The sequence below is a fragment of the Ochotona curzoniae genome, unplaced genomic scaffold, assembly GCF_017591425.1.
Source record: "Ochotona curzoniae isolate NIBS_2020 unplaced genomic scaffold, NIBS_Ocur_1.0 contig_2688, whole genome shotgun sequence".
NCBI lineage: Eukaryota > Metazoa > Chordata > Mammalia > Lagomorpha > Ochotonidae > Ochotona > Ochotona curzoniae.
This window is the reverse complement of record NW_024465553.1, coordinates 22,004,576-22,019,937: the sequence shown is the minus strand read 5'-3', so window position 1 is coordinate 22,019,937 and position 15,362 is coordinate 22,004,576. Positions and strand designations below refer to the sequence as shown.

Here is a 15,362-nt window from a genome sequence, read left to right as displayed (position 1 = left end):
GCAGGCTTTGAAGCCTCCTGGTTAAGTCCCTTGTGTCCCAAATGAGGTACCTGGCTTGATTCCTGCCTTCTTGATTCTAGGTACGTTTTTTTTTCTACCAGTTTGAGCTGCCTTGACATTTCTAAATCTAGATGAATTAGGGGCAGGCAAGAGTGCCTTAAAGTTGTACAATAATAAGTACTTATTGTTGTAACAAAACTGGAATTTTCTGAAATCTGCAAGTAACATTTAATAAAATGCATAGAAAATGAGTGAACTGGAAATTAGTATGTACATATATACAAAGAACTTTGAGAAGCCATTAATTTACATTTCCATATATTCAGGATGCTACATTTCAACTGAAATTTTTGGGAAAAAAAATTTTTTTTAACATTAAGTGTATGTTTTATTTCAAGTTGGCTTTTGGTCGCTGTGAGAAACTTTCATACAACAGCTTTAAAGTCACTGTGGGAACAGATAATATTGAGTCTTTTTTGTAAGGTTTATTTTATTTTTATTGAAAAGTCAGATGTACAGAGAGGAGGAGAGACAGAGAGGAAGATCTTCCGTCGGCTGGCTCCTTCCCCTGCCTCCTGTCTTTTGTTTTCGTTTTTGCTAGCTGTTAGTGTGTGTTTTACTTTGTTGGGTGCCTGATTTTAGTTGATGTCATTAGGGAATGTTAAACTTTAGTTTAAGGTACAGTTCCACATTGGTTTGATTCTTTTGAGGCTTATTTTTTTTAATTTTGTTAATAGCAAATCTCATATATTCTAATCAGAGACTAATTTTGTCCCCCTGCTTCTGAGAACTGTACCCGGTTCTCTGTTCCTTTGTTCTCCACTCTTACGGAGACACAAGCCATTCCCAGCGTTGGGTGCTACATACACTTAATCGTGGATCTTTCCTGGGCTTGGGTAGTTTCACACCCAGGTGAGATATTGAAGCCACACCCCGGTGGGGTGTTGAGCCTAGCCCTTTGCAGAGCTCCACAGTGCTCGCCCTGAACAGAGTTCTTCTCTCTGGTCCTTTACCCATACATTCCAGACACCTTGGCTCTCCCGTTGATCTCCTTCTCATCGGTCAGACTGATTTCTGTTGACTGCAGTCTGGACTGTGCCTTTGGCAACAAGGATGGAAAACTTTAGGCTTTCCTTTCTCTCAAGGGCCATGGTTTTGAATTATCTGTTGTTCAGTGTCCGAAAACTGTTTTTTTCAAATGTTTTTTTTTTTAACTTTTATTTATTTGAAAGATAAAGTGGGAGAGGGAGGAGATGGAGAAATCTTGTGTCTGGTAGCCTGCAGCAGCTGGGGTTGGGCCATTTTGAGTCCAGGGACCTTGAACTCAATCCAGATCTCCCACAGGGTTGGAGGGACCTGAGTACTTGGGCCATTGTCAGCTGCCTCTCAGTATGTGTGTTAGCAGGAAGTGGAAGTTAAAGTGGAGCCAGGACTTGAACCCAAGTGTTACATTCAGTCATCCCAAGCAGTGTCTCAACCCCTGGGCCAAATGCCTGTCCCTGATTCATATACTTTGTCTACTTTTTTAGTTATTTATGATGACTGTGCAGTTCCCACACCAGTTACTCCCTTGTGGGCAGAGGTAAAAATTCCTATTATTCTCTGATGGCTGCACTCTCTTCAGGCTTTGGTTTCCAACCCTGTACTGCAGCAGATTGGTAAAATCTTATTCAGTCTAATAGTAGCATTTGAAATACACTCATGCATCACTTTGATGGGGAATATGTTCCGAGAAACGCATTATTAGGTGATTTTGTCATGCAAACATTATAGAGTCTATTTAAACAAACCTAGGGTGGTATGTGTCAATCACTGCCCAGGGACTCTTAAGGCAATCAAGAGATGTGGTAAACACAGGATGTATGAGGCTGCTGTGGCTGCAGCATGGCATATTGTTTTACGGTAAACTTCTTTTTATAAGGAGAAGGAGTACACTCTAAAATAACAAAAGTATGGTAAACATGTAAACCCTAATGTAGCTGTTTATCATCAATGTCATGTTAAATGCACTGTATATAATCATGTGTGCTGTACTTTTATACCACTGGCAGTACAGTGGGTGTGTTTACGACAGTACCATCGCGAACCCACGAGTACTGTGTTGCACTAGGCCTTTACAAAGGCTGGGACACCTCCAGGTAGAAGGAACTTTCTAGTTCTAGGATGTTCTGAAGGAACCACCATCATATGTGTGGTCTGTCATTGACAAAAACATCCTCTTCTGGCACATGACTGTGGTTGGTTACTTCCCTTTGTTTTGCTAAACCTTCTTCGCTTGGCCTCTTGGAACCATTGTCTCTGGATTTTACATCTGCTTCCCTGGAGCCCTCCACTCAGATTCCTTTGCTGGATCCTTCTCTTTTCAACTGTTAAGCCCTGGAGGACCCTGGAACTCACTCCTGGGACCTTTCTCCTCTTACATTTGTAGTCAATCCCTGATATCATCTAGTCCAATGATCTTCAACAGCTTTCTTTAAGCTGATGGGTTGTTATCTGAAGTGTGACCTTTCCTGTGACCTGGTTCTTACCCATTTGTCCACTGAGCAGGAAATTGTCAGGTTTGTATACGTGAATGTCTTGATAAGTCCACAACTGCGTTTTGGGTTCCTTTGAAGGCGACAATGATAAGAACACACAAGCAACATTAATAATCAAACTCCTGATCTGAATCCAGTCTCTTCTCCACTTCAATAAGTGACAGTACCATCATATACTCATCCGAATAGTCCATAGCTCTTGTCAGCCCCTCTTTGGAACTGCTGCTTTCTCTCTCTCTCTCTCTCTCTCTCTCTCTCTCTCTCTCTCTCTCTCTCTCTCTCTCTTTTTTAAAGATTGGTTGATTTGAAAAACAGAGTTACTGAAAGAGGGAAACACACACACACACACAGAGTTGAGAGAGAGAGAGAGATAGGGAGAGAGAATCTTCTGTTGAGTTATTCATTTCCCTCAGATGGTCACAATAGCAGAGGCTGAAGCACTCGGACCATCTTCCATTGCTTTTCCAGGCACATTCGCAGTGAGCTGGATCAGGAGCATCCAGGACTCCAACTGGTGTTATTTGGGATGTTGGTCTTGCAGGCAGCGGTGTAATGTGCTGTGTCATAATGCCGGTCCATCCTTTTAAAATTTAATTCTAAAGATTTATTTTATTTATCTGAAAGGCAGAGTAAAGCTTCTTTCCACTGGCTCAGTCGCAGTGGCTATAATGGCTGGGGCTGGGCTAAGACAAAGTCAGGAACCTGGAACTCCATCTCCCACAGGGATGGTAGGGTTCCATGCGCTGGAATCACCTTTTGGTGCTTTCCTGTGTGCATTAGCAGGGCACTGGGTTGGAAGCAGAGCAGTCAGAAGTTGAACTAACAACACCGGTAGTTGATGGCAATGCACCCCAGGCAGCAGCACCCGAATAAGGGTCCTGAGTGATACCTTGAATTGAGCTTATGTTTCATCTCCTAAGCTGTTACTTCCTAGTCACCATCATATCTGGACTAGCTTTCACTCTTGCTTTATCTGTCACCTTTTCTCTGGCAACTAGAATGATCCTTTAGAAAAGAAGTTGTTCTGTTTAAGCGGAGGCTGGTGATTGGTAGTGGCATTAAGACCCAGCTTGGAATGCACTTGAAGTTGAGGCCTGCCTCTGCTGCTGACTCCAGCTTCTTGCTGATGTATACCCGAGTGTCAGCAGGGATGGCTCAAGTGGTTGAATCTATGCCACCCAAGTGGAAGACCTAGACTGAGTTTCTGGCGCTTTGTTTCAGCCTGGGCCAGACCTGACTGTTGGGGGACCTGACTGTCTTCCCATCCCTCCTTGCCTCTCTGTCTCTGTGTCCCTCCAAAAATACATAAATGAATACACAAATAAAGGAAACTTAAACAAAATACCATAGACCTGAAGATCTGCTATAATCTTGGCCCCTGGCTGGCTCTATGATTTTATTTCCTAGTTTCTCTTCCTTGCTTCCGTGTTCCTGCTACTTGATCACTTATGCTAACCTTCCCACGTCTGGGGTTTTCACGCATGTGCCTTTCCACATGGTTCATTTTTTCATCTTTAAGCTTTGTTACTGAGATTTGGCCAGCCCATCCTTGGGACATGATCACTTGTCCCTTCCTGTCGCTTTCTGTTCCCCCAGTCTATTTCACTTTTCCTTGGAGCATGTCTTACCTGGCATGTAACATGTTTGCCTCCGGTCACAGAATGTGAGGTCCGCAAGGGAAGGGTTTTCCTTTTTCTTTGGGGTGATTGTTTATTACCTTATCCTTAGCACCTAGAATGGATTGTGGCAACATGTCCCCAAGGAATACTCATTGTACTACTACTATAAGGCGCAGGCTCATTACCCAGCTGTTCTATTTCTTCTCCAGCTTCTTCTTCTTCTTTTAAGACTTATTTTTATTGCAAAGGAAGATGAGATTACAGAAACAAGAGACAGAAAGATCTTCGATCTGGTGGTTCACTCCCCAAACAGCTGCAACAGCCAGAGCTGAGCTGATCTGAAGCCAGGAGCCAGGAGCTCTGGGTCTCCCATGTGGGTAGAGGGTCCCAAGGCTTTGGGGCATCTTTTAGTGCTTTTCTAGGCCACCGAGCAGGAACCAGATGGGAAGTGGAGCAGCTGGGACATGAGCCAGAGTCCTTTTGGCATGCTGGTGCTTGCAAGGTAAAGATTTAACCTTTGAGCCATCATGCCAGACCCCCTCTGCACGTTCTTAATGCATCCTGGGAAGCAGCAGATGATGACCCAGGCACTTGGAGCCGTCACTACCCATGTGGGAAACTTGAGTAGCTTTGGCCTAGCCAGCCCAAGCTGTTCAGGACATTTGTTGAATGAACCAGTGAATAGACGATCTCTCTTTCTCTCTCTGCCCTTATCTCAATCACTCTTCCCTTTAAAATAAATAGGTAAGCCCCCCTCCACCTTTTCTTTTTAAATTAAATTGTTGGCAGAATGAGTGTGTGGTACATACTTTGAAAGGAATACCTTTCTAAAATATGCCCACTAGATGGCACTGCTTTCAAACTTTATGTGGTTATTGTCTGGCATAAAAGAACTCTGATGCTTTCTGCTGCCAACGTCTCCCCCCCACGCAAAAAAAAAAAAAAAAAAGATCTTGATGGTGAAGATTGTCATAGAAATTACTATGATTAATATGAAGCATACAGGATACTATACTTTACATGGTTTTCATTTCTATTTTTTCAGATACAAAACCCATTTGGAGTTCCTCAGAGAATTACAACGTTTTGATGTAAATTACCATCCGATAGTTGTTTAGTATGGTCAGTGTGAGGGCAGGTAGTCAGTGGCCGCCGTTGCTTCTGGGAGACCCTCCTGGAACGAGACAGCAGCAGGGGTTTCCAGGGCCCCTTCCCGCTGAAACCTAGCCTAGCATCCCAGGGCAGAAAATCATCATCATCATCATCATATTATTATTATTATCATTTTTGTCATTCCTGTAGTTATTGCCAGTGACTTAGCTATTGTTAATTTTGTTCCTAATCAACAGGGCATCCAAATGTTGAACAACCCCCATGGTGGTTTCTGGTTGGTGCTGTTGTATCTGTCTTACGAAAACGTCGTAGGTGCTGGGTGCTGGGTGCTAGGCCTTCCTTGAGCTCAGTTCTTTGAGTGGCACCAAACACACGGAATAGTTGTGCTAATTAGAAAATGTCTGCGTTTCCGTCAAATCGTCCAAGTTTGCCCGTGCTGCCTCGTGCCAGCACGTCTCCTCCTGCTCCTCTCACTGCCCTGTTTTCCTTTGTCTCGGTCTGTTTCCTCACTCAAGAACTTGTCCCGCCCCCATCGGATCCGCGTTCATTTTACTTTTTACATGATGGGCTGTTGTTTCTTGTTCCTTTTCCTGTCCGCCCTCTCATGTTTTCCACATTAGGCAAAATATGCTTTTAAAAAGCTAGTGACTATTTATCTACTTTTTCTGTTTTAGGTCTTTAACTTACCTTGTTTATCTCTTTAAAGGCGTTAACGTCAGACCTGTGTGTAGGCGTGCAAGCACTGTTCTTTTGCGCTTCTGTGTCTAAAAAGAACATAAAATATAGGATGGCTTTAGTGTTTACACTTTCTCCTCCCAGTGTCCTCAGGATGGTTAAGTGCTAGGATAGATAAACAGTATAAACTCAAAAAAAATTTTTTTTGTAACTAGAAATATTTCAAATTTCTAATAATGCCGATGCCTTTGTTTTGGCTGTTACTCCCTGCGTGTGTTTGTCCACCCACACTCGAGGGTGTTTCAGAAAGCTTGTGGAAAATAAAATTGAAATTTTGAAATCCATGTGGTCAGGAGTCTTAAAAAAATATGAATTATGAAGAAACCAGGCTTGGATTACAAAATTTTTTATACCAAAATAAACTTGTCCTTTAATTGCATTTTTCCATGAATCTTTTGAAGTAGCCTTGTGTTAGATCTCGGTTTGGCCCCAGTGGCCAGCGTGCCTGCGCGCCACATCAGAGTGCCTGGCTTAATTCTCTGCTCCAGCTTCCTGCCAGCACAGACGCGGGGAGGCAGTGGTGACGGCTCATGTAACTGGATTCCAGCTGCTCACGTGGCAGACCTGGAGTGCGTTCCTGGTTCCCATTTCTGGCAATCGTGGGTATTCGGGGAGTAAACCAGCAGATGGGACCAGTGCCTGTGTGTGCGGGTCTGTGTCTCACTTTCAAACAACGACAAAAATTGAGATCTAGCCTTGAGGTCAGAGAATTCACCATTTAGAAGACCTCTATTGCTTGTAAGAAATAATAAGCATTCATCTGCTTAGATAATTTCCTATTACCCAATGAACTCTTGAATAGCATTTATTTGTATGAATTCAGTTTTTCATTGAGAAGGAATTTTTCTGGACTGAGTCAAAGAGACTTACAGATATCTGATTATTAGAATGCTATTTGTTTAAATAGACTTTTTGTTCCAGAAGATGGAAGTGTTTTTCTTATTTACTAGGTGTATCTAATCCAAAGATCCTTTATAAAAATCATATTTATTCCCAGAAAGGTAAGTCCGGGAGACACTGTTGTTTGCCCGAGGTGAGACCCCACAGAGCTTGCTCATCCTGCGTTCCCAGGGTTACTGGCGGCTGGTGCTAAAGAAGGGGCACCTGTGTGCAGAACGTGTCGCTTGAGCCCTTGAGCCTACGCCTGCTCTGGCCCGAGGCTGCAGTGTTTCCCAGGTGGAATTCACTAGAACTCAAGCAGTGTGGCCTCAAGTATCCTTGACTGTTTGCATCTGTGTGTGATCCCTCCCTCTCCTAGGCTGATTGAGATAGCAGAATCCCGCTTTCCCGGATATTTTAACTCCGAAGAAAAATTACTCTTGACAAGCAGTAAAGTTCATCTTTACCGGGAACTCAGCTGTGATGAAGTTATGCAAAGGTATGCTGTTTCAGATTTTGACGTTTTAGCAAAAAAGTGCTTTGAAGATTTGTTTTTGTTTTTCATGCTTCTAGCTCCTGAGTTAAAAAAAATGCTCTGATATATTGCTATTAAGGAAATAAGCATTTCTGTATTCTTAACTTACTATAGCCTTTTGATTGAAATATTCCGTTAAAAATGAAAAAAAAGAATTAATGGAAAAAAGATTTTAATTTGATTAATTATTGAAGTGGTATATTTATTACCTCAATGTTGAGCAGCCTAAAGCAGCATACATCTAATATTTTACACATTTTCAGCTGAGCTGAACTTTTCTCATCCAAATCCAGGAGATTGTATAGTCAAGCTAGAGGCCAAGGATCTGGTCATCTCAAGGCTGGAATAGGACTGGAGTATTTCCCATTTTTATTTCTTTGAAAGCTAGAGTTACAGAGGCAGAGGGAGAGAGGTCTTCTAAGCACTGATCCCCCATCCAAATACTAACCAGGCCCAACCCTGCTCAGCCTCTGAGATCAGATGAGATCAGGTACATTCAGGGTGGTATGGCCGTAGACCCAACCACTGGTTTACTTTTGAAATGCCCACCGAGGCCAGGAGCCATCCAGATCTCCCACATGGGTGGTGTGGGTCCAGGGACTTAGACACAGGGAGCTGGTTTGGAAGGAGAGCAACTGGACATGAGCTGGTATCCCAACAAGATGTCTGTGCTGTGCTACAACGCCAGTCCTGGGACTGGAGTATTTATTTCCGAGCTCACTCCTGTAGTTGTTGGTAGGCCTGAGTTTGTTGCTGGCTGTTGGCCGGAAGTATCTGTTCTTCACCATCCCACAGAATCATGGCATGGCAACTTGCTTCCCCTAGAGAGTGTGGTCTGAGAGAGAGAGAGAGAAAGAGAGAGAGAGAGAGAGAGAAGGTAAGGAATGAGAAGCCAGGGTGAAAGCTGCAGTCCTGTGTGGCCTACTCTCTGAAATGGTGTACGATCCCGAGGTCATGTGCTACAGGTAGCAGTTCTGCTACAGGTGGGAAGAGACTTGACAAGAACCTGGGCCAGCAAACAGGTGATTGGAGGAAATGGGAACCCCTTGGAAACTAGCTTCCACAGGGAGTTTTGCTGTAAAATTGGAGCTTGAGAAGTGTTGGCCAACCACGGAATCCTGAAACAAGGACACATCGTGCTCTGTTCCTGTGAGAGTGCGGCGCATGGAGAGGAGCTGGAGCTGAGTTGTGTGTTCTCAAGTTTTGTCGATCATTACCGTGACTTCCGGGGGAGCATTTTGTTATTGTTTGGAAGGCAGTCACCTTCGTAATGCTCCGCTGTTTTCATGGTTTCTTACATCTTATGTATTATTACTTTTTTTTTTTTTTAAATTCTGCTTTTATAGGATCGAAACTCTGGAAGAAGAAATTATTTCAAAAGGAGTTAAGCTTGTGATTATCGACTCTGTTGCTTCAGTGGTCAGAAAGGAGTTTGATACTCAGCTGCAAGGCAATATGAAAGAAAGAAGCAAGTTCTTGGCCAAAGAAGCGTGCCTACTGAAGTACTTGGCTGAGGAGTTTTCAATCCCAGTAAGTTGTTCGCTTTCTCTGTTTTTTTTTCTTTATAATTTGCTTTTATGCTAAATTCACGGACATATGACATTAATAAAATTAGAGGAAAATGTAAAACATATATATATATATATTTTAAGGCCGTGATTTAATTGTTGTCTCCAGTGAAACCATCTTCCTAAATCACCTGAACTATGGGGATGATTTTATCCTTTTTCATGATTTGAACCTGGGCCGGTTGAAATGTTGTTTTGAAAAGTTCCTAACTGGCTCCTCTCCTTCTTTGTCCCTGCTCTTTGTCTGTGTTATGCTACATGTATCACATTGAGACCAGTGTTCTGCCCTTAAACTCCATGGAATTACCCAGGTCTGTTTCTGAGCAGCTTTTGGTTTATTGCCGTCCTTCGTTTCCTAAGTATTCTGAGGTTGAGAGACTGTGCTATTTGGTTTGCCTCAAATGGCCAGAGGTCAGCCGTTAAAGGAAGTTTTGTATTGTAGTGATCAAATTGCCATAAGAAGACCCTCAAAAGACCCTCTTGGCTTGGCTTTTGGTGGAAGGCACTGCGAGCGGGAAGTCTGACACAGGTGGTCGTGCTAGCGGTGGGGAGGGCTCGGAGAACAGACGGCGCAAGAATCACGGTGTGCAGAGCAAGAGGCCCGAGAGCTTTCAGCTGCGTCCCTGCTGCTGCCCGCGTTTCCCATTCCGCAGCTTCGCAGCAGTCAGCACTGTCAGGCCTCTCCATTGTAGCCAGGCTCCATGTCAACAGAAGAAAGCTCCTTAAGCCGAGATAAAATTTGATGATGATTTTAGGATTTTTATATTTGTTTTTAGGAGAGTAAAACCTTGATCTTTGCAGCATGAAGAATCCCGGGTAAAAGCTGTGAAACAGCCTTTGAGATGTGTAAAGCCAGGAGAGGAGTCAAGAGGGAAACTTGGGCAGGTGAAGCGTTCTACCTGTTCTCACGTGTTTTTAATTCATATTGGATTAAGTGTTGTAAAGTTCATCTTGGGTAATGCTTAGGTGGTTCGTGCCTCTGTGAGGAAGGGTCCTTGCCAGCTGAAAAAATATCTACCTGATGTCTCTTATTTTGTTTTTCGTTTGCTTGTTTGTTTTGCTTTTTCTTTTTTGTTTAGAGGTAAGTGTAGGATATATTATACACTTCTATAACACCGTGTGGAGTGGATTTTTTTGGTGACCAGTAAATATTGGTTTTGAAAAGGTTTTTGAAAACTATTTCCTTTAGCAAATGTCAGAATTTTCCTAGTCTAATTGCCTTACTTAAAAGGAATACGGTGAACTTTTAAGCTTTGGTACTTTACTTTGGGTAAGTGGCTTCATGTTAAAATGTCTTAAAAGAGCATCCTCTGTTTGGGTTTGTTCCGATGTTCAAATGCTCAACCGTAGGCCTGCTTGCAGTTCCTTAGACTCTTGCCTCGGGGAGTATTTGCTGTTCCTCCTCTAGATACTTCTATTCTTTGGTCACCTTCGAGTGAGGACTTCCCTAAGTGTGGAAGTATGGACGCTGCCCATGGTCCTCCGAGCTCGCCTATTGTGCTTTGTGGTTCCCCATCTCAGTTTTCACCCTTGAATGTCACATTTTAGGCATCTGTCATGTGTGGGCATCTCCCAGTTCCTACAGGAATTGCCAGGACCTGGGAGACAGCAGGCGTCAGTGACTGCTGGCTGGATGTGTGAACTGAAGAGAATGCTTTTCTCTTATATCTATTGCTGCTAAACTTAATTTAGTATTTTCATTTTAGTTCAAAGAACAGTGTGTGTTTTTAAGTTGTGTGTGTGTGTGTGTGTGTGTGTGTGTGTGTGAGAAAGAGACAGACAAGGTGAGAGAGACCCTGATTGATTGAGTCATTCTCTGCCTGCCTAGCATGTCTGGGGTTGGACTGGGCTGACTCCCGGGGCATGGGACTCGGCTCAGGCCTCCCATGTCGGAAGACGGGAGCCTGCTATTGGAGGCGTCACCACTGCCTCCCTCCTTTCTCTGGTGGTGTTAAAGTGGAGTCTGGAGGTGGGTTAAAACTTGGGTACTGTGATGCAAGAGTATCAGCATTTAACCACTGGGCTAAATGCTGGCTACCATGAACTTGATTTTTGCTCTTTGCCTTTAGCCCTAGTTTTAGCCTGTAGTCCCCAAACACTGCTTATTTGAGTAATAAACTGTAATTTTAGGTGGCAGAATGTCTTATGTAGAAACTGTAGTCATGGTACGCTGGCATCTGTGGGAAGAAAAAGAATTTTAAAGATACTTGATTTTAGAAAAGGCTTTAGAGACTCAGACAGAATTGGAGAACCAGGAAATAGAAGATTCTAGCTCAGTGTCGTGGCAGAACTGTGCGAGGTCGTGTGTGATGGCCTCTGGGCTCTGGGCGGGAAGCTGCTCTTGCCAGCCGCGGGCCTGAGATGGCAGAGACGACCAGGACCCCACCTGATGCTTTGACACCTTCCAGCAACCTCTTCATTCAGATAAGGGTAAGGGACACAGCCACCTTGGGTGATGGATTGGCATTTTGTAGAATTTTTAATTGGTCAGTGTTGAACATGAACTGCTTTTATATTATAGCAAAGAAGATTAAGGTGTAATTTATACTTAATTTTACTTGTGATGTTAATAAATTGTGGCATTATATAAATATGTATTTAAATCCACATATGTAGTTTTTATGAAAGCACGCCTACATGCATGCAGATTTCACCCTTGTCTCTTAGGAATTGACAGAACGAGTGAGGCTATAGAAGACCTAAAGGACGCGGTCAGAAAACTTGATCTGATTGACATTTATGGGAAATTCCACTCCATGCCAGCACAATGTGTTCCTTTCCAGTGTATATGGGAACTTCATTAAGAGAATAGTTTAGAAGTTTGAAATGGTATGAAGTTTGACCATAAGTGAATTAACTATGAGTCAATAACAGTAGCAAATATTTGCAAATTAAACAAAGCCTTCTAAATGATCTGTAGGAGCTTAGAATATTTTTTGAAGCTAATGAAAATACAGCATCAGAAAAGTTGGAATACAGCAAAAGCAGTGGTTACAAAGGAAATTTGTACAGTGAATGTTTATATTAGAGAAGAAAAATCAACGATTTAATCTTGTAAAAAAATAGAAAAAGAACAAATTAAACTGAACGGAAGCAGAAGGAAGGTAGTAATAAGATTTCAAGCAGATATCTGGGTCTGGTGTGATAGTCTAGCAGCTAAAGTCCTCGCCTTGAACACGCCAGGATCTCATATGATTGCCGGTTCTAATCCCAGCAGCCCCACTTCCCGTCCAGCTCCCTGCTTGTGGCCTGGGAAGACAGTCGAGGATGTAGGTGGAGGATTAGCCTGTTTAACTTCCATGCTGGCCTCTCATAATGGAAGTATTTATTAATTTTTTTTTTGGAAAGTCAGAATTATAGAGAGAAGGAGAGTCAGTGAGAAGGATCTTCCAACTGCTGGTTCATGCCCCGTGTGGCTTCAGTGACTGGAGCTGAGCCAATCTGAAACCAGGAGCCAGAAGCCTTGAACATCCCCTTGGTCTCCCACGTGGCTGCAGGTACCCAAGGCTTTGCGCCATCCTTCACTGCTTTCCCAGTCACAGGTAGGGAGCTGGATGGGAAGTGGAGCAGCCAGGACATGAACTGGCATCCATATAGGATACTGACGCTTGTAAGGAGAGGACTTTAGCCACTAGGCTACCGCGTTGGGCCCAAATCTTTCAAAAAATTTATAAAACAAAGCATGTAATGCTAGATGATCTCTTATGATTTTATTTTTGCTCTGGTTTCAATTCTCTGTCACTTAGTAGAAGAAAAAGTTACCAAGTTTGTTTAAGCAGTGAACTGTATTTCAATAATTGTAGGATCACATAAGGAGTGACCCGGATTTTCCTTCCATGATATTTGTGGAAGGCTTGATTTTCAGTATGTTTAACACACTGTTGAAGTACAGTGTTACCGCGCAAGCTCACGGAAAGTAGAAGGAAAGTTAGTTCGATCATTGATCAATAAAATCGGTGGTGTATTTGGACATAAAATGTCACGCTGGAGAACTAGAATAAAATGTAACAAAAAAAATCCATGTATGTTTTTCGAAACAAAAAAATATTTTGCCCTCAAAGATTGAGGATTGTGCTAAAGACAATTAAATTACAGGGAGACTGCCTTGCCTCTGAGTGAATTGCTAAGACGGAAGTTCTTTGTGCCCTGCTTGTGCTGTTTTCCTCCTACAGAGAACGTAGATCCTCCTGCTGGGGCAGCTTTGTCTCCCCAGAGCTTCGTTTTCTTACCTGTAACCATGGGACTGTTCCCTTTGTCTTACCACAGCCCTAATGTTGATTCTTTTTGTTAAAATACAATCTTTTTTTCCCTAAAGATTCCTTCTTCCTTCCCTCCCTCCCGTCCTTTCCTTTTCTTTCTTCTTTTCTTTACTGTTGGAAAGGCAGAGTGAAGAAGAGAGAAGGAGAGATAGAGAGGTCTTCCACCTGCTGGTTCATTCCCCAAATGGTTGCAACAGCTGAAACTGGGCCATTCTGAAGCCAGGAACCATGAGCCTCTTTCAGGTCTCCCACGTGAGTGTAGGGTACCAAGGCTTTGGGCCATCCTCTGCTGCTTTCCCAGGCCATAAGCAAGGAACTGAATGGGAAATGGAGCAGCCAGGACATAAACCAGCACCCCAGGCAGAGGCTTAGCTTGCTACACCCCTGGGCTGGCCCCTAAAATAGTTTTAGAGTTTTGAGCCACTGCCTTCGGATAGCTGCTTTTCCCCCAAATGGTGTACACTGCACGCATTGCTAATCTTGCTTGTTCTTCTCTTGTTAGTCTCTATTGTACTGCAGGGATTTGTCCTAGCTATGAATTGATGAAATTGGAGAAAAATGATATAGTTCTCTTCAATTTTTTACTTAAATTTTTTTCATTTTATTTGTTTTTATTGTATCAAATATATTAGACCTGCAGGCACAAGTACACATGCACTAATAGTGGACTCACATCAGGAGTAATAGGATAATAATGCTCTTATAGTTGCACAGTGCCCAGTTCTCAATAGATTCTTAAGATATCAAAGGATGATGCTTTTTTGTTTTTAAGATTTATTTATTGGAAAGTCAGATATACAGAGAGGAGGAGAGACAGAGAGGAAGATCTTCCATCCGACGATTTATTCCCCAAGTGAGCGCAATGGCTGATGCTATGCCAATCAGAAGCCAGGATCCAGGAGCTTCTTCCGGGTATCCCACATGGGTGCAGGGTCCCAAAGCTTTTGGGCTTTTCGACTGCCTTCCCAGGCCAGCTTAAGGAATTAGGAGAAAAGGTAAGAGTGCATCTGTTCAGAGAGCAGTGTTTCCTCAAGCTTTTGAATGCAGGTGATATCTTTGCGAACCCCATTCCTGGCTTTGCTTCGTTATGTCACAGTTACATATATCAAGAATAACCCTTTATATTAAATAACACTTGCGAAACAAAGTGAGTTGCATGTATTAGCAACACAGTACTATTTAAAACGATTGTGAATACTATGGTTGATAGTTTGCTAAGTTAAATTATTGCTTACAATATACATATAGTAACATCTCTCCGTTTCTTTCGAATTTAATATGCTTCTGTTGTAGTTTTTGTGATAGCTCAACTTCCCCAAGTGTTTTCTGTATTTGAGCTTTTATGAAAGTTGCTTCTGCTGAGGAAGGGTGACATCATTTGGCCCTCTGTGGGCAGGAATGCATTTCAATGTCAAGTTTGCCATTGGTCTGTCCTGTTTCAGTGCCTGACAGTTAGAGGCACTGGTACTTGATGAAAAACAGATGTAATATTATCTTGTGGAAATTTTTAATTATACACTACCTGTTGTAATATTTTGAAGCTCATTAAAATGAAAATATCAAGTTGAAAATATTCTCAGAATTTTATAGGCTTTGAATTTATTCAGGCTGACGGTGAGGAACACAGTTGTAAAGTCTGATGGAATGCTCTGTTTCCTCAAGTTTATGGGGTTCTATGAGGAACACCGTGTTACCGGGACAGAAGATGCTGAACTTTTTGTCTTTTGAAAGCCTGTTGGAAAAAGTCGGCTCTGAAACTGTTTAGAGATACTTGGTGAAAATAACATAAGAATAGAATTTAAAAATGCATATTGCCTGTATAAAATAAATTGTGGTTATGGTTATAAAGCCTGTTTATCATTGACTTCTAATTACTGTGTATAAAACAGTTATTATATATATTGTAAATATGTTGATCAGATTAAAATAATAGGATTTTCTTGCCAGAAAGGACCATAACGGCCACTTAGATTAGCCCTGTCGTTACACTGCTGACCCCGAGGCCTAGAAGTCCTAGAAGTGACCTGAGTCATAAAGACACTCCGCCTTCAGGAACACAGGCTAGTGGCCATGTGAGGGTGTTTGGGATCTTGGTTTGGGGATATTTTCTGTTGTGG

General features: G+C 42.6%; 1 protein-coding gene across 2 annotated transcripts in view; it reads left to right on the top strand.

Annotated features, from left to right (window-relative positions):
* RAD51B (RAD51 paralog B) overlaps positions 1 to 15,362 on the top strand; it is a 514,942-nt gene that overhangs the window by 10,157 nt on the left and 489,423 nt on the right. For both annotated transcript variants that reach the window (XM_040975403.1, XM_040975404.1), the window contains exons 6-7: positions 7,263 to 7,382; positions 8,765 to 8,948. In XM_040975403.1, coding sequence (XP_040831337.1) covers positions 7,263 to 7,382; positions 8,765 to 8,948 — 304 coding nt within the window. The remainder of the gene's footprint in view (positions 1 to 7,262; positions 7,383 to 8,764; positions 8,949 to 15,362) is intronic.